This window comes from Triticum urartu, chromosome 2 (genome assembly GCF_003073215.2).
Source record: "Triticum urartu cultivar G1812 chromosome 2, Tu2.1, whole genome shotgun sequence".
Taxonomy (NCBI): domain Eukaryota; kingdom Viridiplantae; phylum Streptophyta; class Magnoliopsida; order Poales; family Poaceae; genus Triticum; species Triticum urartu.
The window spans coordinates 696,417,252-696,445,148 of record NC_053023.1 but is presented as its reverse complement, the minus strand read 5'-3'; the positions used below and the strand labels follow the sequence as shown (position 1 = coordinate 696,445,148).

General features: G+C 45.3%; 2 protein-coding genes across 2 annotated transcripts; both read right to left on the bottom strand.

Moving 5' to 3' along the window:
- Positions 1-4,115: 4,115 nt before the first annotated feature.
- Positions 4,116-11,015, bottom strand: LOC125539833 (organic cation/carnitine transporter 4-like). The gene is made up of 3 exons (XM_048703348.1): positions 10,417-11,015; positions 5,581-6,403; positions 4,116-4,562 (listed from the first exon to the last, which is right to left on the bottom strand). The coding sequence occupies exons 1-3, from the start codon at positions 10,790-10,792 to the stop codon at positions 4,211-4,213; spliced, it is 1,551 nt and encodes a 516-aa protein (XP_048559305.1). The 5' UTR covers positions 10,793-11,015; the 3' UTR covers positions 4,116-4,210.
- Positions 11,016-13,608: 2,593 nt separating this feature from the next.
- On the bottom strand, positions 13,609-16,971 carry LOC125539832 (organic cation/carnitine transporter 4-like). The gene is made up of 3 exons (XM_048703347.1): positions 16,370-16,971; positions 14,236-15,061; positions 13,609-14,150 (listed from the first exon to the last, which is right to left on the bottom strand). The coding sequence occupies exons 1-3, from the start codon at positions 16,737-16,739 to the stop codon at positions 13,799-13,801; spliced, it is 1,548 nt and encodes a 515-aa protein (XP_048559304.1). The 5' UTR covers positions 16,740-16,971; the 3' UTR covers positions 13,609-13,798.
- Positions 16,972-27,897: the final 10,926 nt, after the last annotated feature.

The window sequence follows — 27,897 nt, the reverse complement described above, 5'->3', positions numbered from 1 at the left end:
TAGTTCACATACTACATAAGCAAAAATAACACGATTTACATAGAAACGTGATGAAACAAGTAGCATCAATGGGCACTAAGGACTACATTAACAAATAAGTATTTTCTTGGTCCCCAAACACATGTATAGCTTCCGTCTTCATCAAAGGAAGGAACATTTTTTGGTGTCTCTTCTCCTAATTTCTTGAAGGCAACTGAAGTTGTTGTAACCCTTCTTTGTCCATCGCGACTTCTTCAAAGGTGACTTGCATATCATCCTGTCAAAAGCTAGCATAGGATTAGAATTTGCAGCAAACTCGTAAACAACTCAAAAGAAGAGGCATGATGTGATTATAAGGCTAGTAGTGACTTGTTATATCGTGCATGTGCAGCTAACAGACTTATAGACCCATTACAACTATCAGCACATACATAAATCACATTACAACTATCAGCACATATATAAATCCATGCAGATCCATTACTTGCGAGCAAGAGCAATTTTGGTTTACGTATAGTGGGAAGACAGACCGGGGAGGTGAGCAATCTCACTGGTACCTGTTAGCATCTACAGAGAATGACAACTGTTTCAGATTATGTTCGATTCTGGCATGAGCGCTACTCCACCTGCAAAACAATGATCGATTGGCTGATGAGGGGTCTAATCACACAGGGAACAAACTTGTGGCTTATTTAGCACTTTGGCACACACGCAACAATGCAGAACCATGTACGGTGTGGATTGTAAAAATCGAAAAATTTGGAACAACATGGTTGAGGACGAAGATGGAGTCGCAGCTACCATGCGCTGTTGGATCCGGATGGAGGGAGTGCCGCATTGTTCATCCTGTGTAGAGAGGAATGATGTTAGATCGGCGGCTGGAATAGGGGTTACCTGGAGAGACAAAAAAACAAGACGCGGCTGGATCGTCGATGCCTCATAGTTCTCCGCTGCGACTGGCACCTGTACCATGAGTGAGATAGGGGAAAAGTGGATCTGGACTGGCGAGGAAGACGGTGTGGCGGTGGCGGTGTTCGTGGCACCCAGATCAGGCCGGGCGTTGGTGGCGTCGATCTGTCGTTGGCCGGGCGGCAATGGAATCCGGGGCGGTCAGATTGGTTGTGAGCTCGAAGGTGGATGAACGCCCTGTCGGTGGCTTTCGCAACTTGCAGGAAGGGGGCGAGTTTGAGGCGCTGGAGTGAAGGAGGGATGATGCGGAGAGGTGGCCAACTATGTCGCTCGCAGCCGAGGATGACGCCGCTGCCGAGATTTCAGCGCGGTGGCGGCGGCGTCTAATCTACTAGTACTAGGTAGCGATTTGGCTTTGTATCTTGAGAAGAGATGTGGGATCGTGGGAGTTCTTTTTTTTCTAGAAATCGTGGGAGGAGATATTTGTGTTAGGAGAACGTGTCATTGATATTTCTAGCCCCACATAGACTTCACGACCTGCCCCTCTTTTCTTGAATTTTTTCTCCCGTCTCCATGCTTTTGCTAGATTGCAAAAAATAAATCCTATCTTTTGTGGGCAAAAAAGATAAATCCTTTGTTCGGTCAATTAGTTTCTTACCAAAAATAATTATCTTCTATATATAGTTTATATGTGGAACATCTTGTCTGATGGTTACTTGGTGGGCACACAATTTTTCTTTTTGAGGTGTAAAAGACTTGTGCGCACACGAGCCGCAGGTCGCTATTTCCCGTACTACATCTCTTCATAATCCAAAAAAGGTAATGCGTCCCTTAATTTTTTCCAGAGCGAGTCACACAGGTCCGGATAGAAATAACTAGAAATTACTAAACTTTTCATTTCAATAAAGAAATAACTCAACTGTTGATATAGGCATATAGTCGCCCGAACATTAATACATACGGAGTATTTATTTTGTGGGGGAATAATACATATATTATAGCACAACATAAATTGTACTCCCATTCCTGCAAAAAAAAAAAACTCCCATTGTCAACTCCCTTGGGGTCGAACTTCCGGTGCCATACTTTTCCCATCGACTCTCCTATGTCCTTTGTTTTTTTTATTTTTAGATAGAACGAAACCTCAGCTCACAAGCGCCCGATTCAGAGTGGGTGGACAAAAAAACTTATTTTTCAGATAGAACGAAACCTATTTCTAAGTTTTCTCATTTTCCGTTCAATCTCCTATTTCTATTTTTTTATTTTTTTAGACTGAACAAAACAACATCAGCTCACGAACGTCAGGTTGAACATTTTTGCCCAGCAACTACCTATTTATATTAGATAGAACACAACGTAAAAAAAAGATAGAGCACAATAAGTTTTTACCTGGGCACTATACATATTTATATTAGATGAAACAGAATAATTGCATCGCTCCCCACTACCAACACTGACGTCTGGGTCCTGCCGCTCAATAAACCATAATGTAGCTATGGGGGGTGCTACTACTTGACATTACAGAACAAAAAGTCGATCGTCAGACATTTGTAATATTTGGTGACTCTAGTAGGTTGGTCATGGAAATTACCAAAACGTCATACAAATCGGCAATCAGGTGCGCTCTATGGGCAAGGCGATTTGGTGACATCTATCATCACTGATTTTGCGGTAATCAGTGATGCCACCTATGAAAATGTCACATATTAGTTATTTTCGTGACGTTGTCCACCAACGTCACGCGGATTTTCGTCACAGTATCTCAATTTTGTTGTAGTGCCAATTTATGGTCAAAGTTGAATTTGAGATGTGTGCACGCCTTATTCATTGGAATGGAGAGAGTATGTGAGTAACCATGAATGATGTGTCTACATGATATGACAACTCCATATATCAATTAGTTGGCTATACTATTAGCCATTGTCTAAAGCGAGATGAAACACTTACAATCAAACAATTACTGACAAACATGTAATAAGCCATGTAGCAGTCGGGACACCAAGACAAGGCCTTCAATAGGGGCGCACCACTCGTAGGAATACATTATAGAAATCCGATGGTCAAGGCCATAACACATGTTTTTATACTAGAGTTAACCTTTTCTTTTGAAGCTTAATTTTATTATTGCAATAGGCAATAGGTCAAACCAGTTATGTGTTATAATTTGGTAAATAGAAAAAAATGAGGGGAGAGGGGGGGGGGGGGCAATTTCAATTTTAGGATCCTCTCTCCCTGACCCATAACCCTCACTAAGCTTTCGATGTCCTTTGCCACCTTCGAGCATAACCTACATGATTGCATTGTTTTTTGAGTGGTGAGCTGCAAAGTATCCCACTAATATAATGATCCTTTAAATAAGAGCATATATATATATATATATATATTTGCAAATGAGACATACAACTTTTCCTCTTTTGTAAATCTTGCCAAAATAACCCATCCAAATATTTCGTAGTCTTAAAAAATCCTTCATGGAAGATTTTGTTCTTAGAAAAACAATACCATTACCGTAAAGCCAAACCAAAAAACACTAGCTCCCATCCTCCCATGAGGACATGCCCCCGTGAACCCTCCTAGACTTGACAATGAAATTCAAAATAGTATGTGTACTATTTGAAAGAAAAACCCATGAAGTTGTATAATATATAATGCTCTATGAAGCAAAAATTCCAAGTGATAACAAACAAATAAGTAATTCTTTTAGGAATACCAATTACAACGTAGACGCACATGCTCACGCATCGTGTACTGAAGCCGAGTCGAAACTGTGGAGCTTCAAGATTGATGAAATCACCATTGATGCCTCACTATTGACTAGAACATCGCTTCCAACTAAAAGAATAGTTCGCATCGATGAGACACCAAAGCATCAAACCAGGGGTCTGATTCCTTGTGTGTCGAATGCACAGACACTTTAAAAAACACATACATAAACATATATGAATATAAATCGTCCTAGTTAGTGTGACATCACCATTACCATGGGCCAAATATGTCATCATCTGACCTCGTGCGACAATTATTTCGCAACCCCCATGGGTTTTGGGCTGCAGGATCGACAGTTAGTTGCAACACAATATACCACAATTCATCTTATATTTGCAACACTGAAAAAATCAATGCATGGACATGTGTGGGTCACCGATTCTAAAATAATTTAGACTTACAAAATATATGATTTATCAACAAATGAAACAATGTATAGACATATCCCAAGCTAAAGCAAGTAGACAATCCAATTTGTGCGATTCGCTCTTTTGTGCAACATTGTTTTATGGGCAACAATGATATTTTGAGTGCGCCAATGCTTTAGCGTAAGTGATTAGATTAGGGAATTACTAGTTGCAACTTCATCTCCCCTTTTTGATGATCTCTCCCCTTTCTCCATACCAGCCATGGTGTCATACAAAGGCTTATTCATAGTCTCCGGGAGGCAGAGCACCAGTAGCCCACCGATGATGGCCAACACGCCAAACACCACGAATGGCACCCGCTCGCCGAGTAACACCACTATGGGCGCTAGTATGGCCCCCATTTGTGACCCCTGTGCCTTGCACCCCAGTGCGACGGTACGCACCACCGTAGGGAACAACTCTGACGCATATACGAGCAATAGGTTGTATGTTCCCGCCATTCCAAAGATCCCGACCACCCCACATGCCATCCTCGCCACCCTACAATGGCATGCAATTGCATGTGGTTAAAGCAAACCCTTGTAACTCAGCTTGTGACTCAAATACATAAAAGAGAAAAGTATACTTTTCGTCCCTCAACTCTTCGCTGAGTTTACTTTTCGTCCCTCAACTCTAAAACCGGACAGAGTGCACCCCGAACTCTCGAAACCGGTTATTTTTCATCCCTGCGACTGAGTCAACCCGGTTTTGACCACGTGTGAACAGTACACCAGATGAACAGTAAATTCGAAAAATAGAGCAAAAAGCATAAAAAAATATCTGAAATGTTATGACATCGAAGATACTCAGGTGTGCCATGTGCGTGCAAATTTTCATCATGTTTGGAAGTTCGAGGAGCTCGCAGCAAAAATAAAAAATTAATCTACTATGAAGTGAACAGTAAAATCAAAAAAATAGCAAAAAAATCTGAAATTTTTTGGTATCAAAGATGCTCGGGTGTGCAAGGTGCGTACATATTTTCGTGGTCAAATGACAACCGAGAAGGTCATGCCAATAAAAACAAAATAGCGTACGTGTGCGTGCCGCTTCGGGTGGTTTCCAAACCCTCGGATCTTATTTTACCACGAAAATTTGCACGCACCTTGACCACCCAAGCATCTTCGATGGCAAAAAATTTCAATTTTTTTGACTTGTTTTCTTTTTTTTTGAATGTACTGTTCACTTCATAGTAGATTTAATTTTTCTTTTTTTGCTGCGAGCTCCTCGAACTTTCAAACATGTCAAAAATTTGCACACACGTGGCTAACTGAGTATCTTTGATGTCATAAATTTTCTGATTTTTTTGCTATTTTTTTGAATTTACTGTTCGTCATGTATACTGTTCACGTGTGGTCAAAACCAGGTTGACTCAGTCGCAGGGACGAAAAATGACCGGTTTCGAGAGTTCGAGGTGCACTCTGTCTGGTTTTAGAGTTAAGGAACGAAAAATAAATTTAGCGAAGAATTGAGGGACGAAAAGTATACTTTTTTCTACATAAAATACGAAGGGTTTAATTACCTCATGGCACCGACGTTGGGGATAAGACTAGCAGTTGTGCAGAAGACGCCGCTGAGAAGCATCGAGCCAATGGTGAGTGGCTTCCGGCCGAAGTGTTGAAGGAGTACCGCCGTGACCAGGTATGCAGGCATCTCGGCAAGAGAGTTAACAACCACACTGATGTAAAGGTTGATCTTTAGGTTGACCACGTTGAGGGTCAACCCAAAGTACACCACCGAGCAAAGAAAGGTGATGATAACTAAGAGCATGAGCCTAGCCCGCATTGTCTGTGACCGAAACACATCTAAGACTGATGAAGTCTCCACAACCTTCTTGATGATGTCGTCCTCATCGTCGAGCCTCAGCCCCACGCAATCTGGGATGCTCTTGCCATTGGTGGACGCTATCTCTCGTAGGACACGCATAGCATCATCCGTCCGGCACCGCACGAGGTACCAACGCGGGGACTCAGAGACAAATGGCACGACGACGAGGATGAATGCGAGGGAGGGCAGCGAGGAGACAATGTAAAGGATGCGCCAAGAGGATTGGAACAATGCTGCGATGCCGGCAAGGGCTGCAATACCACCGGAGAAGAAATAGCAAGTGGATGTGCCAACGACGCCTCGATAGGATGGCCCAATAGGTTCTGTGGCGAGGACGAAGGAGCAAAAGCAAATGCTTCCTGCACTAAAGCCCGTGAGTAGGCGGAAGGCTACATAGACCCAATAGTTGGGGGAGAGCGAGGTGAGAAGGCCGAAACCTCCACTAAGGAAGCATACTAACTGAAGGGACCCTTTCCGACCTAAAAAAGAATCCGACATGTGTCCAAAGACACCGGAGCCTGCAACCAACAAACCAACGGTATGATCAGTCACACGAAGCAACATTGTAAAAACAAATAGATAAGCTAATAAACCGTGTTTTGGGTTGTATTATAATGTACTCCCTCCGTTCGGAATTACTTGTCACAGAAATGGATGTATCTAGATGTATTTTAGTTCTAGATACATCCATTTTCGAGACAAGTAATTCCAAACGGAGGGAGTATCACTTAGTGAAGAGATTCCCTAGTTATGCCAAATCCAAGTGAAGAAAAGTCAGAGCCGCATGGTGGAAACCCTGCAGATATGATCACTTATAATTACCCGTGCATTGCAAGGGAGGTATATATATTTTTGTAGGCCAGTGATTTACCTGTAATTTTAAATTTAATTTGATTGTGTGAAAAACATAGATGCAAAAGAAAAACAATCAAAAAAAGATGAGGAGCAAAAAATGAGACATAGGTAAAGAATGTTGGACGAAGGATGAGCAGTCGAGAATAGAACTTTATGTCTGTTTTAAGGTAGGAGAGATAAGATACACCGGATCCTAGTCCCTCTTCGGAAACTTTCAATCATGTGCTTATTATACGCCACTGAGCAGATTATGAGTAGATAACAACCGTGGTTGTAACCCCAACTAGCAAGCAAGGTCATTTTCAACGCCCGCCCGCAATCGTCCGGATGCACGGTTTGAACATGTTGTGCAATCCAAGGCGGTCTCGTATCAACCCGCAGGATAGTCCGGACGCACTTTGTTTCACAAACCGGAGACAAATGTGAGGGTGTTTTGTGGGCGTCCGGACAGCACTCAATCTCGCTTCTGATCATCCTGGCCCATCCAAATCCTCTCCTCCCTCGCCTATGCATTTCCGCCTGACGTCACCTGCCCGCATTCATGCCGCTGTAGAGCGGGCGCTCCACTCTGAAGCCGGCCCAGAGCGAACGCGACCTCTCACTTGCTTCGCCATTTGCAAGCGTTCAATACCGAAGACGAGTTACTAGGCGGGCAACACAGATATCTACCATGTCTGTTTAATGCTTTGTCCGTCCGTATGCTGTCATTAAGCAGGCTCGCCGGCCAAGGAACCCACTCTGGCGTCGCGCATTGACGCACCCAGACGCATGGACTCATCGAAATCCGCTATTTAAAGATGATAGTTGAGATGCATGCGGACTAAACCCCTATTCGCGGACAAATGCGGAAGAAAATTTGCGGATTGTCATTGAAGATGCCCCAACAACAGTACTGGATGACATTAAAAAGCTATTCCAACATAGTAATTAGTAATTTGTACCCGTAAGATAGTTTCTGCTGCACACATACTTCTCTAGCTGCAGTTTAGTACTTCCTCCGTAAACTAATATAAGAGCGTTTAGAATATTAAAATAGTGATCTAGACGCTCTTATATTAGTTTACAGAGGGAGTAACAGAGAAGAGTGCAGTGAGAGTGAAACAAGGGCTACAGTAAAATACAACTACAACTACCCTGTTGAATTATTAATGCATCCGTCCAGGCGATCCAGTGATGCGACCTGCCAATTACGATCAAGACATGATTGACGAAGACACGTTTCTCTCGTTAATTAAACCAAATAACGGCTGAAAGATACTCCCTCCGCCCATAATATAAGAGCATTTTGACATTACACTAATGTAAAAAACGTTTTTATATTATAAAACGGAGGGAGTAATTGAGAGTGTTGTATTACTAAAAATCCTATAAGCCACTTGATGGCAATTTTTGATATTTCAGAGTATGACACCGCTCTCTGGCTAACGTCATCTCTAATGTGAGTCAAAAGCTGTTGGAAGAAGGCTTAAGACATACACAATGATGCTATCTGAACACTGTCACCTAAAATAAGTGTTACTTCCTCTATTCCATAATATAGAAACGTTTTCAACACTAATATAGTGTCAAAAACGTTCTTATATTATGAGACGGAGAAAGTAAATTGGAAGAGTGAGAGAAAAGAGAAAAAAGATTGCCTTCTTGTAGCTAAGAGATCATATCTTAGGAAAAAAAAACAAAACAATTATACCACTGTTAGATAGTATTTTCACTGTAAACTGATATAAGAGCGTTTAGATCACTACTTTAGTGTTCTAAATGCTCTTGTATTAATTTATGGAGGGAGGGAGTATTTTTATTTTGAAATTATTCATCCCACAAACCTGAAGATACTTCATCGTGTCGTATGTATTTTAGTCTTTTCTAAAAGGTCTGGCCCCCGTGTCGCTCGTCCTGGGCGACACGCGTGGCGGCGCCATCACCCGCCTAACCTACCTCTCCTCCTGCCTTCCCCTCTGGCCGTCCCCGGAGGACGCCGCCGGCAAAGCTAGTGCGGCTGACGGCGACGACCGGTCCTTTCTTATGGCTATTCTTCCCTAGGTCACGAGGACCCAAAGAGATTAAATCCATCCCATGGTCACTAGTGAAAGCCAGATTTTCAGTCGGCCAGACGTTCATGCGTCGCTAGTCAAGGTGCCTATGTGCTTGGTTGAGCCTAGCACGTACACGCTGAGTTCTCATCGACGGCGACGAAGACGGCTTTCAGCGGTGCTTCCATGGCTGCTGGTGGCTGGCAGGCCGGCAATAGGGTCATCCCGACAGGATCCTATGACAGCCGTCCGTGGCCTTCATCCTTCCAGCTCGTACAACTCCGCGCTTGATGCAGCGGCCGTCGCTGGTGTGGGTGTTACGCCCAGATCTGATGCGCTGCTACCTGTTGGGCTCCTCTTACGGTTGGGCCATCTTGCCTGGCAGCGGCCTCGATGTGGATCACGGTGGCCACCAAAAGGTTTTCATGAGGGTTTTCCCTTAAAATCCGGTGGTTGACATTATGATGAGATGCAAACTATGAATATCGGCTTGGCGTAGAGGGATGATGGTGTAGCGGCAGCAGTCACACATTGCATGTAGCTGCTGGGCTCGTGGAAAAGTGGTGGGGACAACACTTGAGTGACTTGATGGTGGTGCTACTCCGCACCCGGTCTCGAGCTTTGAGGTGAAATTCTAGGTGACCCGAGTTGGTTATACCTAGCAATAATGACGTTTTTATGTCGTTACGTTATTGAAGGCATTGCTCAGATATGCTCGGACTGGTTCTTCAGGGTGAAAATTTAGATTCTGGCCTTGAGTGGTTGTATCCGGTGATGGCGGCTAACGAGTGTCGCTCCCTTTTTGAAGGTGTTGCTGTTGAAGAATCTTGTCGTTCGTTTGGTGTAATAAGATGGTTGGTGCGGATATGGTCATTGATGTAGTTCGCCGATTATGGATTTGATCGCTTTAGTTTTATTTCCTCGCCCTACATGTAGCTTTGGTCTTATATGACTTTGTTATTTGTTGGCATATTCTTATGTCCGTGTGTTGGTGTTGGTTGTGTGTATCCTAACTATGCAGAGGCCGGATGTGCTCACTGTGTTTGTATTCTCTTAATACTTCACTTTGAGTCAATAAATTCACCCTTTGTCGAAAAATATAAGAGCTCATGTCCTTCACTTTTTTTTTGTGATAATCATGCTTTTCATTTTCATAGGTACCCGTCTCCGAACTTGGAAACGCAACAACCTTCAAAGTATAAGGTGCATTAATTTCTGTTAAAAGGAAAACTTCTCTACGTTTGACCCATTTGTAGAGCAAAATTTCAATAGCTACAACACCAAATAGTACCATCACTCCATATTTATTTGTTTAATATTATATATGTAGATATAAATGTATAAACTTGATCAAACTTTAAAAAAATCTCTAACTAAAAAAATACACCTTATGTTTTAAAATGAAGGAAGTATAGCATAAGATACAATTGTACATGCTCTAGAATGGACTGAAAAAATTTACTCCATCCTTAAAGAAATATATGATCGTTTAGATGAGTAGTAGTTCTTTGTCTGAAGCGGAAAAGTCTTGTGTAGGACAGGGACCAGCGAAAAGAGAATTAGCAAATCGCATCGGTTCCTTTTTTTATGCCGGAATGCGCCACCACTAGAGACAGTCTAAGCTATGCCGGAATGATTGGACGTACCCATCATGCAGCCGGCGAAGTAGACGGCCTGGACGAGGCCGACCTTGTAGCGCTCGCCGCAGACGAGGCCCCACTCGGCCACCGTCGACGAGCCGCTCCCCTGCTCCCACTCCCACCCGGCCGCGGCGCCGGCGCACCGGTCGCCGCACCGCCCGTCCCCCGCAGGGCACCACATGGCCGGCTCGCGGTCCGCGAAGATCATCACCATGGTGTGCATCGCCTCCAGCATCCACGCCGCCGTCACCAGCACGAAGTGCCGCAGCTGCCACCGCCCGAACTCCCCCGCGTGCAGCGCCAGCGCGTCGTCGATGCTCACGCGGTTGCTGCCGCCGCCGCCGCTGCCAGAGGCGGCGAGGAGCGCCTCGGTGGTGGACATGGCCGCCCGTACGTTGCGCGCTGAGCGAGAGTGGTAGCTATGCAGTTGCCTTTGGCGCTCGTGGTGTGTGCGTGCGTGTACTAGTTGGGGCAATGAGCTTGATCGTGTGCTGCTTGTAGGCTTGTAGCGAGGCACCTCTGTTTATCAAACAGAGTCGCTGGACCCGGCCAAGACCCGCAGCAAACCAAAACAAAGTAGCACCCCTCAGGAATGACGACATTCTACTCCCTCCGGTCCTAAATCTAACTAAGGAGGCCTAAATCTTTTTTAAGATTTCAATGCGGACTACACATGAATGTATACCGTCACACTTTAAAGTATAGATTCATTCATTTTGCTTCATATGTAGTTTTTAGTGGAATCTACTTATATTTGGGAACAGAGGGAGTATATCCCTTGCATGGATCCATGATTCACTGGTGATTTAAGATTCATGCTATATTTTTAGGGTATGATTTTTTTTCTTTTTTCCATTGGAATGAAAAGTTTTGTCTTGTTTTGAAGTACTATTACATTAATCTTTGATTTTAAATATAGTATCGAACACTGTATTTTGTTAATCTTCTTCTATATCTAATTTTAAAAGGAGGATTGTTTCTTTTTTTTTTTGCGGTGGGACCCAGGCATGTTTTCGTCCGCCGTGGGACTAGTTTTCTTCGTCTGTCCCGACTACCGATCCTCGGGCGTGAGTGTGTGCGATTCTCCCGATATATATTCTCGCTTGGCTAGCCCGCTTGGGCCTTGGCTCAAGCTTTCGCTAAAGGCAAGTGCAAACGGGCTGTCCCAATTCGCAGGCTACAAACAAAATTGCAGTGGCGGGAATCGACCCCGCACTGGATACTAGGGAGGCTTGCCAGCCGAGCCTATATGGTGCATGAATTTTATAAAAACCTCTATACGTCGGAGGGGGTAAGCAATATGAATGCGGTGCTTAACAGCGTACCCAGCAAGGTTACGCCTGAGATGAACAATCTGTTGTGTGCTTCATACACATGTGAAGAAGTCAAGACCGCTCTTTTCCAAATGTTCCCGACCGAATCCCCGGGTCCAGACGGCTTCCCAACACATTTTTACCAAAGGCATCAGGACATATGTGGGGCCGATGTGACAAAGGCAGTGCTGAGTATTGTGAGAGGAGAAGAAAATCCATAATGCATCAATGATACAGTGTTGGTCTTAATCCCAAAGGTAACGAACTCATCTCTACTAACACAATTTAGACCTACCAGTTTATGCAACATACTATACAAGATAGCATCCAAAGTTGTGGCAAATAGGTTGAAACAAACTTTGTCGGACATCATATCGGAGGAGCAATCGGCCTTCGTTCCCGATAGGCTCATCACGGATAATATCGTTAGTGCATATGAGTGTCTTCACTTTATGAAACGCAGCAAGGCAAAGGCGAACAACTATTGTGCGTAAAACTTGATATGATGCAGGCATATGATAAGCTCGAATGGAATTACCTTGAAGCTATGATGTTTAAGTTGGGCTTTGCTCCATCATGGGTGCACATTGTCATGGGTATGGTCCAATCAGTTTCCTTCCCAGTTCTTTTTAATGGAGAGGGACTTGATCAATTCATGCCAAGCAGAGGTATTCGGCAGGGAGATCTAATATCTCCATATATTTTCTTAATTGCAGCAGAGAGCCTTTCGTGCCTCCTGAAATCCAGTTCTTCGTCATCACTGGATGGTATTAAGGTGGCTCCTACAACTTCGGCTGTGAACCATCTTCTTTTTTCTGATAACAGCCTGTTGCTTTTTAAGTCAAGTAATGATGGGGAAGTTGAAGTATCAAACCTACTAGATAGTTATTGTTTGGCTTCAGGACAAAGGATAAATCATGAAAAGTCCTCCATATGTCGATTGTGGCCCATGAGTCCGCATACCTGTTAGAAGTAGGGATTTTTTTCATACTTCACTGGGAGCACACGACGTCCTTCACCTGTGACATTCAACGGTGTGAGTCTGGTAAGAGCTTTAGCCACACGAACGCGTGCCCGAACCCTTACATAGTCGCCTTCATAGAATAACCTTGGCGGCAACTGAACCTCTTTGACACGGCCAATGCGACGAGCAAGCTGATCCACTATTACCCGCATCACGTTACATATCCGGGATCCCATGAATCTGAGCCCAAACATACAGGCCATCGAACACCACCGAATTAGGGTCCGTTTTTCCATCATAGTCCTCCACGAATAATCCCATACCTCGGAACAACCAGGGGCCTCCATGGAGGACCTTCTTCCAGACACCGAGACAAAACATCTGCAAGACAAACAGATTGTCTCCTGCCTGCCTATACTTTGGAACATGAGCCAACCCCCAGATCGATTTGAATGTCTCGAACATCGCTGATGAACTAAAGGGACGACTCGTGTTCAACCTGCCAATCACTGGCCATCTTGCATCTGCCTCGAATTTCTTCATTTCCTCCTCTCCCCCACGATCACATCGTCCATTTCGTCACACTGCAGGTCCAAGTGCTGCAACATCTCTTCGAGTTTCTTCTCGCTCTAGCCCCCCGAAGACGACAATCCTTCCAGCGCCGCCATCTTGGTTACAGATCAGATCTGCCTCTCCATAGCCCGGCCAGCAGCAATCACGAGAGACTGCACCGGTGGCTAGGTTCGGCGGCCGGTAAACTCACAACAGTGATGGAGTCGCCGCCAGAGGAGAGAAACCCTAAACGAGAGGGTACGTTACACATGACTACATGAGGTTGTTTTAATTGACGGAGGGAGTATTTTTTTCCAACAAACAAATTAACTAGTACAGGAGGTTGTTAGCACTATAAAAGAAGACCCAAAAGAATAGCATACACAGACACACAAAACTAGAAACATACTACATGTAGAAACAATCAACTGAATTCCTAAAAAGTAAGCTATGCATTAGCACAACGCCAAATAACAGTTCGTTCAAGCATGTGCCAATCGCTCTTGTGTGCAACATTTCCGTGGTAACATCTTTCAGTCACGATAATTACAAACACTAGTCAAATTTCGGAGTTCCCCGATATAACTTCTTCTTCACTTGTAGGTGCCCTCTCCCCTTTCTCCAGCCCGAACATGGTGTCGTACAAGGGCTTGTTCATAGTCTCTGGGAGGCAGATCACAAGCAGCCCACCAATGATGCCAAACACGCCGAACACCGCGAATGGCACTTGCTCCCCAAGCACCACCACCAAGGGCGCCAGTATGGCGCCCATCTGCGACGCCTGTGCTGTACATCCCATCGCCGCGGTACGTACTGCTGTTGGGAACAACTCTGCAGTGTATACGACCAACAGGCTGTATGTCGCTGCCATTCCAAAGATTCCTACCATCCCGCATGCCATCCTCACCACCCTACAACGACACGCAATTGTGTGCGGTTAAAGCAAACCTCACCCTGTCTGTCATGCACATGCAAAATCAAGAAGGGTTCAATTACCTCAAGGCACCGACACCGGCAATAAGACTGGCAGATGTGCAGAAAATGCCGCTGAGAATCATCGAGCCAATAGCGAGTGGTTTGCGGCCAAAACGTTGGAGGAGCACTGTAGTAAGCAGGAACCCGGGCATCTCAGCGAGACAGTTAGCAACCACGCTGATGTAAAGGTTAAGCTTTAGGTTGACCACGTTGAGGCTCAGCCCAAAGTACACTGCGGAGCAAAGGAAGCTGATGATCACCGAGAGCACGAGCCTGCCCCGCGTTGCCCGCGATCGGAACACATCCAAGATCGTCGACGACGACTCCTCGACCTTCTTGTTTAGGTCATCTTCATCATCGAGCTTGAGGGTGACACCATCCGGGATGCTTCTGCCATTACTAGATGCAATGTTTCGTAGAATCCGCCCCGCGTCGTCGGTGCGCCGCCGCACGAGGTACCAACGCGGGGACTCGGATACGAACGGCATGACGGCGAGCGCGAAGACAAGTGATGGCATGGAAGTGACGACGTAGAGCAACCGCCAGGATGACTGGCACATTGCGGCTATGCCGGCAAGGGCTGCGATGCCTCCGGAGAAGAAGTAGCAAGTCGACATGCCGGTGACCCCACGATAGGATGGGCCTATCGGCTCCGTGGCGAGGACGAAGGCACAAAGGCAAACGCTTCCAGCGCTAAATCCTGTGAGAAGGCGCAATGCCATGTAGACCCAATAATTCGGGGAGAGAGCGGTGAGGAGGCCGAAGATGGCATTGAGGAAGCACACCACGTGTAGGGTCCCCTTCCGACCCATAAAAGAGTCTGACAGATGACCAAAAACGCCGGCGCCTGCAACAAGCAAATAGTATAATGAACAACTACATGAAACAACGCCAACATAAAAAAAAACTGTTGGATTGAACCAGGTTTTGTGTTGTAATCCAGTTGATAACTTAGTCTAGCAATATCCTAATTAGGTGAAATCCTAGTGAAGAAGAGTCAGGGCCCATGTAGATAGAGGGACTGGGATCCTCTAACTTAACTTAGGTGACTAAGCAGTGCTAACATGTGGGCGAACTAACATATAGACCCAAATGTCAGCCACTTGTATGTCGCCTAACTTAAGAGCAACTCTAGAAGATCGTCTGTACGCGATACTGTAAAATCAGTTTACGGGTCACCATAAACTTGTCTTTGCCGTATGAAATTGAATCTGCCAGAACAGATACCGGCAAACTGTACTGCCAAAAAAGATCCCTCTGCTTGCTCCGGCGACGCTCCTCCGCTTGCTCCGGTGACCCTCCGGCGAGGCTCCAGTGGCCGCTGCTCCAGCAACGCTCCAGGGACGGTCTGGCGCCGCTGCCGAGCTCCTCCGCTCGCTTTGGCGACGTTCTTGCCGCCTGCTCCGGCGTGGACTATTTTACGGTTCACCTTAAAATTGGCTCGAAAACTGCAGGTATAGGATATGTGGGTGATAATATGCGGTGACCTGCAATTTTTTTGTGGGACCTGCTATTTTACGGGATATATCCGGTGTGTGTTTTGCTAGAATTGCTATCTGCTACTGTAAATTAATTTTACGGGATATATTCGGTGTTTGTTTTGCTAGAATTGCTATCTGTTACCGTAAATTCAGAGGTTATCTGCTAGAGTTGCTCTAATGAAGCAGATGTCGATCGTCAGCAGTTTTTGTCTTTTTGAGGCGTACACCTGATCGCAGTCACCGTCAGCTACCTACGGAACTTTCCTGGGTTTTCCTCTAATAATGGGTGTTCATGTATAAGCCACTGAGCAGACTATGAGTAGTTAATTCTGCAGCAATTGTGAACACCAACTTGTTAATCTAAAAAAAAGCAACACTGCTGGTGACAGTAAATTCAACATTACCTGCTTATACTACGTTACGGGCTGACAGATTCCGCTGCAGTTCAGCAGAAAAATATGCCGAGAGAGTCCAACAAGATATGAAGTCAGATGCATATGGCTTAGCGTCCACAACCACAAGAGGTGTACAACGCTTGTGATGCACTAGTAAGCGGCTAGCGAACAATCACGGATCGCCATCAGGACGGCTAAGATAGCATTGACGAACCATCGAAGCGGCGGAACCATTCAAAGCTTAACCGATGGGAGCAGGCAGAGGAGTGACGTACTCACCGATCATGCAGCCGGCGAAGAAGACGGCCTGGACGAGGCCGACCTTGTAGCGCTCGCCGCAGACGAGGCCCCACTCGGCCACCGTCGACGAGCCGCTCCCGTGCTCCCACTCCCACCCGGCCGCGGCGCCGGCGCAGCGGTCGCCGCACCGCCCGTCCCCCGCGGGGCACCACATGGCCGGCTCGCGGTCGGCGAAGATCATCACCATGGTGTGCATCGCCTCCAGCGCCCACGCCGCCGTCACCAGCAGGAAGTGCCACAGCTGCCACCGCCCGAACTCCCCCGCGTGCAGCGCCAGCGCGTCGTCGATGCTCAGGCGCTCGCCGCCGCCGCTGCCGGAGGCGGGGAGGAGCGCCTCCGTGGTCGACATGGCCGCCCGCGTACGTCGCGGAGCGAGCGTGGTGTTGGCAGTACTCACTCTGGTTTACTTCCCTTTGCGCTCGTCGTCAGCTAGCAGCTAGGGCGCGTGCTACTTGTAGCCGCGTAGGCGGAGCGAGGCAACTGCCCTACACAGGATTCAACTGTGGCGCGGTCTGGGTCATCGCGTGTATCTCGCGGACCAAATAAAAGCAGTTTTGCGAGAACTCATCTAGATGAGATATAATTTGGTATCATTCATTTTTTATAGCCATTGGATGTAATGCTATAAGATGTGTGTGTGCTGACGTGGATGGTATATGTTCTTGTTTTTCAAGTGAATGAGACCAAATTATGTCTCATCTAAATGAGTTCTAGGTACTTTAAATAAAAAGCGAAATATTCCAGGTGATCTACTCCGTATCGGCGACTGAGTTACTGAGTTGGTTATGCTAACTGCACAGATTTGACTCGCTGTAAGTAGAGTCTAAATAAACAAGGTGTAGGCATCACGACAGCAGTGGCGTTTTGGCACGAGACCCGAAGTATATGGGGACATCTAACCAATTTTATTTATGCCACCATCTAGTGCTTTCTCTGTTCAGCCATTATTCCTGAATAAAGCCATACCTAATCTAGATCGAAGAATCAGTTAACTTCTCTCTGATTCAGATTTGCCATCTGCTGCAACGCGGCCCGGCACTCCAGCCTGCTGCCGGTCGCTGCCATGGCAGTCGTCAGGACAACTGTGCGTAGTATATTAAGTAAGCATGTCTGCCCGATCCAAGATGCATCAGCAAAATCGCCAAGCTGAAAGATGAAGGATGAAGGGGATGCAGGAGCGACATAACCGTTTCCCAGGAATGGATTCTTCATGGAGGGGATTGCACAGGGATCCAAATTATGGTTGTGTTTTTACCTTAATATATGTAAATAATAAGAGCAACTCAATCACAAGATAAGCCATTGGATACTCAATCATAAGAGCAACTCTACCAGAGTTGCCATATCATCAGTTGTCACGACGCATACGGAGCCCTCGATATACATTTGGAGATCGGCAAGCGGCACACAAACTCAATGTTGTCGTATCCCAGCCTTTGTAAAATAATTTGTTTATTCATTCAAACACTTTGATTCCCTTCGAATTTAAAATGTTTAGCACATCAAGTAAAGATGCACATAGTTTTTTACAAGTTGCATGAACAAAACCATTTAACCGACAACGTTTACATATCACAAGTTGCAGGCGTGTGCACAGTTCCTTTCTCTGGCGTGTGCATTATCCCCTTCTTCGAGATTCATGGAGTGCATGACACCACACACGCTTGTCCCAAAATTCTCGCGCCACATTATCTATTGGGTTCGGATCCAACATGATGAACCGATTCTCCTCGGTTATGCACTCAGTTGTCGTCCGACGATTTGGAATTTTGAGCTTACGTGCCGCCATCTCATCATGACGTCGTCTCCTCTCTTACATACCATCTCATCTTGCCCTTTCTTTTGGTTCTTCTTCTCCTTCATCTCTAGATTTTCTTGCTTGCACTTCTCGACGTACTCGTTTCTTGTCCTCATCAACTCACGATCTTATTTTTTGTCACCTCCACCTCTTCTTCTCTCTTGAGCTTCTCCTTTCCTCCCTTCGTCCAGACGGGCCGACCCGTGCTAGATGCTGGAGTGGGACTTCTATACATCTTTTTTCCTTTTCTCTGTATCACCAACATTATATTCTCCTTCGTCTATATCTGGAGATGAATTGTCGCACTTTCCAGTTTTTGGTCTGTTGTCATCATTCTTCATCTTCCACTTCTCCTGGCCTTCCAACCAAATTACAACAATGTTGGAGGCCAAAAAATTGGCCCGTTGACTTAGTTGTTTGTCGGTACCTCTCTAGGGCTATGTTAACCTAAAGCAAACAGATGCTCAAATTGATGAGAATGCTTAAAGTAATACAAATGTGGGAATCAAAAGGCAACATTATTTCTTATGTATTAGTCAATGGTGACACCGATAGGAGGATTGTGCTTCGCTTGCTCCAAACAACCCGACCAATGATTGCACATCTCTTGAATTGCGCCTCATTGGTTGTGAGAGATTTGAGGGTACGATGTGTTCTCTGCCCAAGATGATGTTTCAAATGCTCGTCGATGCACTTTCAATGCTTTGCACTCGTTTGATCTTTCCTAGTGACCTCATTGAGAGAGATATCTTCCCATGCCATGACAAGAGCAATATCCTCATTGAGCATGAAGTTTGCTCCCTGAATTGCAACCTTCCTCCATGAGTCAGAGGGTTCAAATTGATCCAATTTCATATACTGGCCGAACGCATGATCAAAAAGTGACAATGATGCATCCTCGAGATCGATATCATTTGTCCTAGAATCACCCGTCATACTATCAAGAAATGGTTCGCCATTTAGGGCTAATTTCCCCAAATCACAAATCGTCGTGAAATCACAACCATTGCACATTTGCCAAAAAAATTCCATGATTACCTCACACTCAAAATATAAGGAAAATGAAGGCGTTTTTTACCCATTGCTACCTCTTGAGCATGCGTTAGTTTTCCCTTGAAGGGGAAAGGGTGATGTAGCAAAGTAGCGTAAGTATTTCCCTCAGTTTTTGAGAACCAAGGTATCCATCCAGTAGCAGATTACACGCAAGTCCCTCGTACCTGCACAAACAAATAAGAACATCGCAACCAATGCGATAAAGGGGTTGTCAATCCCTTCACGGTCACTTACGAAAGTGCGATCTGATAGAGATACTAAGATAAATATTTTTGATATTTTTGTTGTATAGATTGGAAAATAAAGATTGCAAAATAAACAATGATAGAAATAGTGAGTGGATAGGAAAATAATATGATGGAAAATAGACCTGGGGGTCATAGGTTTCACTAGTGGCTTCTCTCAAGATAGCAAATTCTACGGTGGGTGAACAAATTACTGTCGAGCAATTGATAGAAAAGCGCATAGTTATGAGAATATCTAGGCATGATCATGTATATAGGCATCACGTCTGCGACAAGTAGACCGAAATGATTCTGCATCTACTACTATTACTCCACACATCGACTGCTATCCAGCATGCATCTAGAGTATTAAGTTCATAAGAGCAGAGTAACGCAGTAGGCAAGATGACATGATGTAGAGGGATAAACTCAAGCAATATGATATAAACCCCATATTTTTATCCTCGATTGCAACAATACAATACGAGCCTTCCTGCCCCTGCTGTCACTGGGAAAGGACACCACAAGATTGAACCCAAAGCTAAGCACTTCTCCCATTGCAAGAAAGATCAATCTAGTAGGCCAAATCAAACTGATAATTCTAAGAGACATGCAAACATATTAAATCATGCATATAAGAATTCAGAGAAGAATCAAATATTGTTCATAGATAATCTTGATCATAAACCCAAAATTCATCGGATCTCGACAAACACACTGCAAAAAGAATTACATCGAATAGATCTCCAAGAGAATCGAGGAGAACTTTGTATTGAGATCCAAAGAGAGAGAAGAAGCCATCTAGCTAATAACTATGGACCCGAAGGTCTGTGGTAAACTACTCACACATCATCGAAGAGGCTATGGTGTTGATGTAGAAGCGCTCCGTGACCGATTCCCCCTCCGGCGGAGCGCCGGAAAAGGCCCCAAGATGGGATCTCACGGGTACAGAAGGTTGCGGCGGAAATAGGGTTTCGTGGTGCTCCTGGATGTTTTCAGGGCATATGGGTATATATAGGAGGAAGAAGTAAGTCGGTGGAGCTGCGAGGGTCCCACGAGGGTGGGGGCGCGCCTACCCCCCTGGGCGCACCCTCCTGCCTCGTGGCCTCCTCGCTTCTTTCTTGACGTCCACTCCAAGTCTCCTGGATCACATTTGTTCCAAAAATAACTCTCCTGAAGGTTTTATTCCGTTTGGATTCCGTTTGATATTCCTTTTCTGCGAAACACCGAAATAGACAAAAAACATCAATTTGCACTGGGCCTTTGGTTAGTAGGTTAGTCCCAAAAATAATATAAAAGTGCATAACAAAGCCCATTAAACATCCAAAACAGATAATATAATAGCATGGAACAATAAAAAATTATAAATGCATTTGAGACGTATCAAGCATCCCAAAGCTTAATTCCTGCTCGTCCTCGAGTAGGTAAATGATAAAAACAGAATTTTTGATGTGGAATGCTACCTAGCATAATTCTAAGTGTAATTTTCTTTCTCGTGGCATGAATGTTCAGATCCGAAAGATTCAAGACAAAATTTTAATATTGACATAAAAATAATAATACTTCAAGCATACTAACAAAGCAATCATGTCTTCTCAAAATAGCATGGCCAAAGAAAGTTATCCCTACAAAATCATATAGTCTGGTTATGCTCTATCTTCACCACAGAAAATATTTAAATCATGCACAACCCCGATGACAAGCCAAGAAATTGTTTCATACTTTTGATGTTATCAAACTTTTTCAATCTTCACGCAATATATGAGCGTGAGCCATGGATATAACACTATAGATGGAATAGAATGGTGGTTGTGGAGAAGACAAAAAAGAGAAGATAGTCTCACATCAACTAGGCGTATCAACGGGCTATGAAGATGCCCATCAATAGATATCAATGTGAATGAGTAGGGATTGCCATGCAACAGATGCACTAGATCTATAAGTGTATGAAAGCTCAAAAAAGAAACTAAGTGGGTGTGCATCCAACTCGCTTGCTCACGAAGACCTAGGGCATTTTGTGGAAGCCCATCATTGGAATATACAAGCCAAGTTCTATAATGTAAAATTCCCACTAGTATATGAAAGTGACAAAATAGGAGACTCTCTATCATGAAGATCATGGTGCTACTTTGAAGCACAAGTGTGGTAAAAGGATAGTAACATTGTCCCTTTTCTCTGTTTTTCTCATTTTTTATTTTGGCCTTTTTTGTTCTTTTTATGGCCTCTTTTTTTCTTTTTTATTTTTTTTTTTTTTCATCCGGAGTCTCATCCCGACTTGTGGGGGAATCATAGTCTCCATCATCCTTTCCTCACTTGGGACAATGCTCTAATGATGATCATCACACTTTTATTTACTTACAACTCAAAAATTACAACTCGATACTAGAACAAAATATGACTCTATGTGAATGCCTCCGGCGGTGTACCGGAATGTGCAATGACTCATGAGTGACATGTATGAAAGAATTATGAATGGTGGCTTTGCCACAAATACGATGTCAACTACATGATCATGCAAAGCAATATGACAATGATGGAGCGTGTCATAAAAAACGGAACGGTGGTAAGTTGCATGGCAATATATCTCGGAATGGCTATGGAAATGCCATAATAGTAGGTATGGTGGCTGTTTTGAGGAAGGTATATGGTGGGTGTATGATACCAGCGAAAGTTGCGCGGTATTAGAGAGGCTAGCAATGGTGGAAGAGTGAGAGTGCGTATAATCCATGGACTCAACATTAGTCATAAAAAACTCACATACTTATTGCAAAAATCTATTAGTTATCGAAACAAAGTACTACGCGCATGCTCCTAGGGGGATAGATGTGACGTCCCCGATTTGACCGTACACTAATCATACACGCAAACGTGTATGATCAAGATTAGGGATTCACGGGAAGATATCACAACACAACTCTAAAAATAAAATAAGTCATACAAGCATCATATTACAAGCCAGGGCCTCGAGGGCTCGAATACAAGAGCTTGATCATAGACGAGTCAGCGGAAGCAACAATATCTGAGTACAGACATAAGTTTAAACAAGTTGCCATAAGATCGCTAGCACAAACTAGGATACAGATCGAAAGAGACGCAGGCCTCCTGCCTGGGATCCTCCTAATCTACTCCTGGTCGTCGTCAGCGGCCTGCACGTAGTAGTAGGCACCTCCAGTGTAGTAGGAGTCATCGTCGATGATGGCGTCTGGCTCCTGGACTCCATCGTCTGGTCGCAACAATCGGGTATAGAAAGGGGAAAAAGGGGGAGCAAAGCAACCATGAGTACTCATCCGAAGTACTCGCAAGCAAAGAGCTACATTACATATGTTTGCATTGGTATCAAATGGAAAAGGGTAGCATATGTGGATTGAACTACAGAATGCCAGAATAAGAGGGGGATAGCTAGTCATATCGAAGACTACGCTTCTGGCAACCTCCATCTTGCAGCATGTAGAAGAGAGTAGATGGTAAGTTCACCAAGTATCATCACATAGCATATTCCTACCCGGCGATCCTCCCCTCGTCGCCCTATGAGAGAGCGATCACCGGGTTGTATCTGGCACTTGGAAGGGTATATTTTATTAAGTATCCGGTTCTAGTTGTCATAATGTCAAGGTACAACTCCGGGTCGTCCTTTTACCGAGGGACACGGCTATTTGAATAGATAAACTTCCCTGCACGGGTGCATCATATTTCCCAACACGCTCGATCCCCTTTGGTCGGACACACTTTCCTAGGTCATGCCCGGCCTCGGAAGATCAACATGTCGCAGCCCTACCTAGGCACAACAGAGAGGTTAGCACGCCAGTCTAAATCCTATGGCGCAGGGGTCTGGGCCCATCGCCCATTGCACACTTGCACGTTGCGTGGGCGGCCGGAAGCAGACCTAGCCCCCTTAATACAAGAGCAGGCTTACGGTCCAATCCGGCGCGCGCCGCTTAGTCGCTGACGTCACGAAGGCTTCGGCTGATACCACGACGTCGAGTGCCCATAACTGTTCCCGCGTAGTTGATTAGTGCATATAGGCCAGTGTCCAGACTCGGATCAAATACCAAGATCAGGGCTAGGCCCACCTCTCTCCTAGGTGGTCTCAACCTACCCTGTCGCTCCTCCACAAAGGTTCACTCAGAGGGCCTTCATGACGAACATCCTTTCGGACCTAATCCGTGAATCACTCGTGGGTACTCTACGAGCCGACCCGACTTTAGTCACCACAAGTATCATATATTATGTATAAGTATATACCCGTGATCACCTCCTGAGTGATCACGGCCCGATAGTCTAGCATGGCAGACGGACAAGAATGTAGGGCCACAAATGGAATACTAGCATCCTATACTAAGCATGTAGGATTGCAGGTAAAGGTATCAACAGTAGTAGCAAGGACAGACTATGCATCAAGATAGGATTAACGGAAAGCAGTAACATGCTACGCTACTCTAATGCAAGCAGTAGAGAGAAAAATAGGCGATATCTGGTGATCAGGGGGGGCTTGCCTGGTTGCTCTAGCAAGTAGGGGTCGTTAACAACGTAGTCGACCGGGGCACCAGCAGCAGCGTCAGTCTCGTAGTCTACCAGAGAGAAGAGGGGGAAGAAACAATGAATACGATGCAAACATATGCATATCGATGCATGACATGACAAGTAACGGTGCCATGTGTTCCCTAACACAGTAGGAGGTGATACCGGCGAAGGGGGGAAACAACCGAGAAAGTATCCCCGATGTTTCGCGTTTTCGGACAAATGAACCGGAGGGAGAAAGTTGCACGTTTTCTACGCTAGGGGTGCGTGGCGGACGAACGGGCAACATATTCGGATTCGTCTCGTCGTTCTGAGCAACTTTCGTATATAAAACCTTTTCATCGGAGTTATGGTTTATTTTATATGATTTATTGAAGTTTTAAATGATTTTCTCAAATTTTTGGAATAAATATTATTTCGAAATAAAAGAATAAAATGCTATGGGTACATAGAGAGTGTACCCAGAGAGATGCATATGTGGCTGACAATGGGCCTAGTTGACTGCTTAGTCAACAGTCAACTATGGACCAGTTGACTGGTTAAACTGACAGGGGGCCATGAGTCTTTAACTAATAGTAGTGTTAAAACCGTTCTTATATTATAGGACGGAGGGAGTAGGTTTTAATTAAAAGGGTTTAATTAACAAGGGGTCCCACTTGTCATGCACAGTGACTAAACTGACATGGCCATTTATTTTAACTAATAGTGCAGGGCCCGCGGGTAAGTGGGTCAGTGGGGTAGGGTTAGTGTAAAAGTGGGGGATTAGCCCCCCCACTAATGAACAGGGGGCCGGCTGGCCAGCCGCACACGGCCAGCAAAGGCCATGGCCGAGGCGGCGAGCACGCATGGAGGCACGTCGGAGCGGCGACGGGCACGGCCAGCGCGAGCGACGGCCGACGAGCGGGCGGGAGCGCGGGGGCCTGAGGCGGAGGCGTGGTGCGACAGCGGCAAACGAGGCCATATGCGGGTGGGCGCATATGGTCGCCGGCGGCCACGGCTGGAGGCACGCCCGGGCGACCGAAGAAGGGAGCCAGCGGGCGGGGGTGAGGGCGCGTCCGGCGAGTCGGCAGGGGACGCGGGGCACGCCCCGGGCGCGGCCGGCGAGCCCGGGCAAGCGCAGCGCGGGCGACGGCAGCAAGCAGCGGCGGTGCGTAGTGGTGGTGAGCGGGCCAGGTAGGGGGCGCGCGAGCCCAGGGCGGCCGCAGAGTGCGGCAAGGGAGCCCGAGGGGTGCGGCTGGCGGGGATGCTGCAAGGAGGGAGCAGACTCGGATGTACGCGGGCGTGGTGCTGCAGTCGAATCCGAGCAAGCGGAGCAGCTAGGTGACGTCTACGGACCACCATGAGCACCCTTGTGTGCTCGATTTGGCCCAGGTCATGCACTCCCCACGACGACGACATGGACGGAGACAGGGACCTTGCGGTCATGGCGGAGCTACGCCCTAGAGGACGAAAGAGACGGCGAGTATAAAGGGGAAAGGTGCAAGGGCTCACTACGATGGCGGATAGGGGACGGCGAGGCCGGGGACGACTTGGTCGCAGCGAATCGCCGACGAGTAGCTCCGGGCACCAACGACGAAGACGGGATGATGGCGACGAGTTGGGGCAGCGAGGCGATGAACCCAAGGGGTGGAGACAGCCAGCGCGATGTGGCGGTTCTTCTCGTCTTGCTAACACGGAGAGGGGAGGCCGGTGGCCACGACAACGACGATGAGCTTGGCGGCTGTGGTTCGGCCATGCATGCGGAAGAGGAAAGAGGCGCGAGGTGGAGAGGGAAAGAATGCTAGGGTTCGGACGAGGGGGTTTGCAGCGACTTGTAGGGCGTCGAGGAGGGGCTGGATGGCCGGCATGGCACCCAATGCACGACCATGGCGTGCGGATGGCCTCCACGACCTCCCTCTGCTCCTGTAGCAGGAGGTTGAAGGAGAGAGGGGGTGGGCTGGGCCTCCTCTTTAAGGCTGTGGGCTTAAGTGCTTAGTGTCATTTCCATTTCTCATTTTCTTTAATTCTTTCCTATTTTGTATTTTCTGCCATTGTTTTGTATTTTAGTTTAGTACCAAATGAATTTTGTTATGAACGGAATTTAGCACATAATTCAAGCACAAAGTTTAGGGACCACCCACAAGTTCTCAAATTATTTTGAAAGGCTTATCTATTTGTTTATTTTGAGAAGGCCAAAATAATTGATGATGGACAATTTATTATTTTCCTAAGATTTTATCTGTGAGTCAAATGATGTTGCTTTCTACATGATAATTCCTGAGCGAGTATTTTCAACACGACCAACATTTTTGTTTTACTTTTTGAGGAAATAATTTATTTGACTTTATTTTAAATTTGAAATTGAGCTTGGTTGAAACAAAGTGAGGTTTAGCAACTTAATAATGATGACATGAAATCATTAGGCATGAGATTACTGTAGCATGATTCTCGGGGAGTTACAATAGATTGGTAGGAAAAGACCATCGCTCGTCCCCGACCACCACTCATAAGGAAGACAATCAATAAATAAATCATGCTCCGACTTCATCACATAACGGTTCACCATACGTGCATGCTACAGGAATCACAAACTTTAGAACAAGTATTTCTTAAATTCACAACTACTCAACTAGCATGACTCTAATATCACCATCTTCATATCTCAAAACAATCATCAAGTATCAAACTTCTCATAGTATTCAATGCACATTTTATGAAAGTTTTTATTATACCCATCTTGGATGCCTATCATATTAGGACTAATTTTATAACCAAAGCAAATTACCATGTTGTTCTAATAGAGTCTCAAAATAATATAAGTGAAGCACGAGAGATGAATAATTTCTATAAAATAAAACCATCACCATGCTCTTAAAAAGGTATAAGTGAAGTACTAGAGCAAAATTTTCTAGCTCAAAAGATATAAGTGAAGCACATAGAGTATTCTAATAAATTCCGATTCATGTGTGTCTCTCCAAAAGATGTGTACAGCAAGGATGATTGTGGTAAACTAAAAGACAAAGACTCAAATCATACAAGACGCTCCAAGCAAAACACATATCATGTGGTGAATAAAAATATAGCCTCAAGTAAAGTTACCGATGGACGAAGACGAAAAAGGGGATGCCTTCCGGGGCATCCCCAAGCTTAGGCTTTTGGTTGTACTTGAATTTTACCTTGGGGTGCCTTGGCCATCCCCAAGCTTAGTCTCTTGCCACTCCTTATTCCAAAATCCATCAAATCTTTACCCAAAACTTGAAAACTTCACAACACAAAACTCAACAGAAAATCTCACGAGCTCCGTTATTATAAGAAAACAAACCACCACTTCAAGGCACTGTAATGAACTCATTCTTTATTTATATTGGTGTTAAACCTACTGTATTCCAACTTCTCCATGGTTCATACCCCCCGATAGTAGCCACAGATTCATCAAAATAAAGCGAACAACACACGAAAAATAGAATCTGTCAAAAACAGAACAGTCTGTAGTAATGTGTAGCAGAATCTGTCAAAAACATAACAGTCTGTAGTAATCCGTAGGTTTCGGATACTTATGTAACCCCAACAATTTTGAAATAAATTGGTGGACGCGAGGAATTTGTCTATTAAGCATCTGCAAAAAGAATCAACCTAATTGCACTCTCCAGTAAGAAATGGCAGCAAATCTCGTGAGCGCTAAAGTTTCTGTTGTTTACAGCAAGATCACAAAGACTCCCCCCAAGTCTTCCCAAAGGTTCTACTTGGCACAAACACTAATTAAAAACATAAAACCAACTCTAAACAGAAGCTAGATGAATTATTTATTACTAAACAGGAACAAAAAACAAGAAACAAAAATAAAATTGGGTTGCCTCCCAACAAGCGCTATCGCTTAATGCCCCTACCTAGGCATCAAAACAAGAATAGATCTAGGTATTGTCATCTTTCGTATG

What these genes read in the sequence shown, in the direction of transcription:
- LOC125539832 (XM_048703347.1), bottom strand. Translation starts at nt 16,739, where the DNA reads ATGTCGACCACGGAGGCGCTCCTCCCCGCCTCCGGCAGCGGCGGCGGC. An exon ending in CTTCGCCGGCTGCATGATCG is followed by an intron (nt 15,062 to 16,369) that starts GTGAGTACGTCA and finishes TGCTTGTTGCAG; the next exon opens with GCGCCGGCGTTTTTGGTCAT. An exon ending in GCCGGTGTCGGTGCCTTGAG is followed by an intron (nt 14,151 to 14,235) that starts GTAATTGAACCC and finishes GTGTCGTTGTAG; the next exon opens with GGTGGTGAGGATGGCATGCG.
- LOC125539833 (XM_048703348.1), bottom strand. Translation starts at nt 10,792, where the DNA reads ATGTCCACCACCGAGGCGCTCCTCGCCGCCTCTGGCAGCGGCGGCGGC. An exon ending in CTTCGCCGGCTGCATGATGG is followed by an intron (nt 6,404 to 10,416) that starts GTACGTCCAATC and finishes TGTTGGTTGCAG; the next exon opens with GCTCCGGTGTCTTTGGACAC. An exon ending in CCCAACGTCGGTGCCATGAG is followed by an intron (nt 4,563 to 5,580) that starts GTAATTAAACCC and finishes ATGCCATTGTAG; the next exon opens with GGTGGCGAGGATGGCATGTG.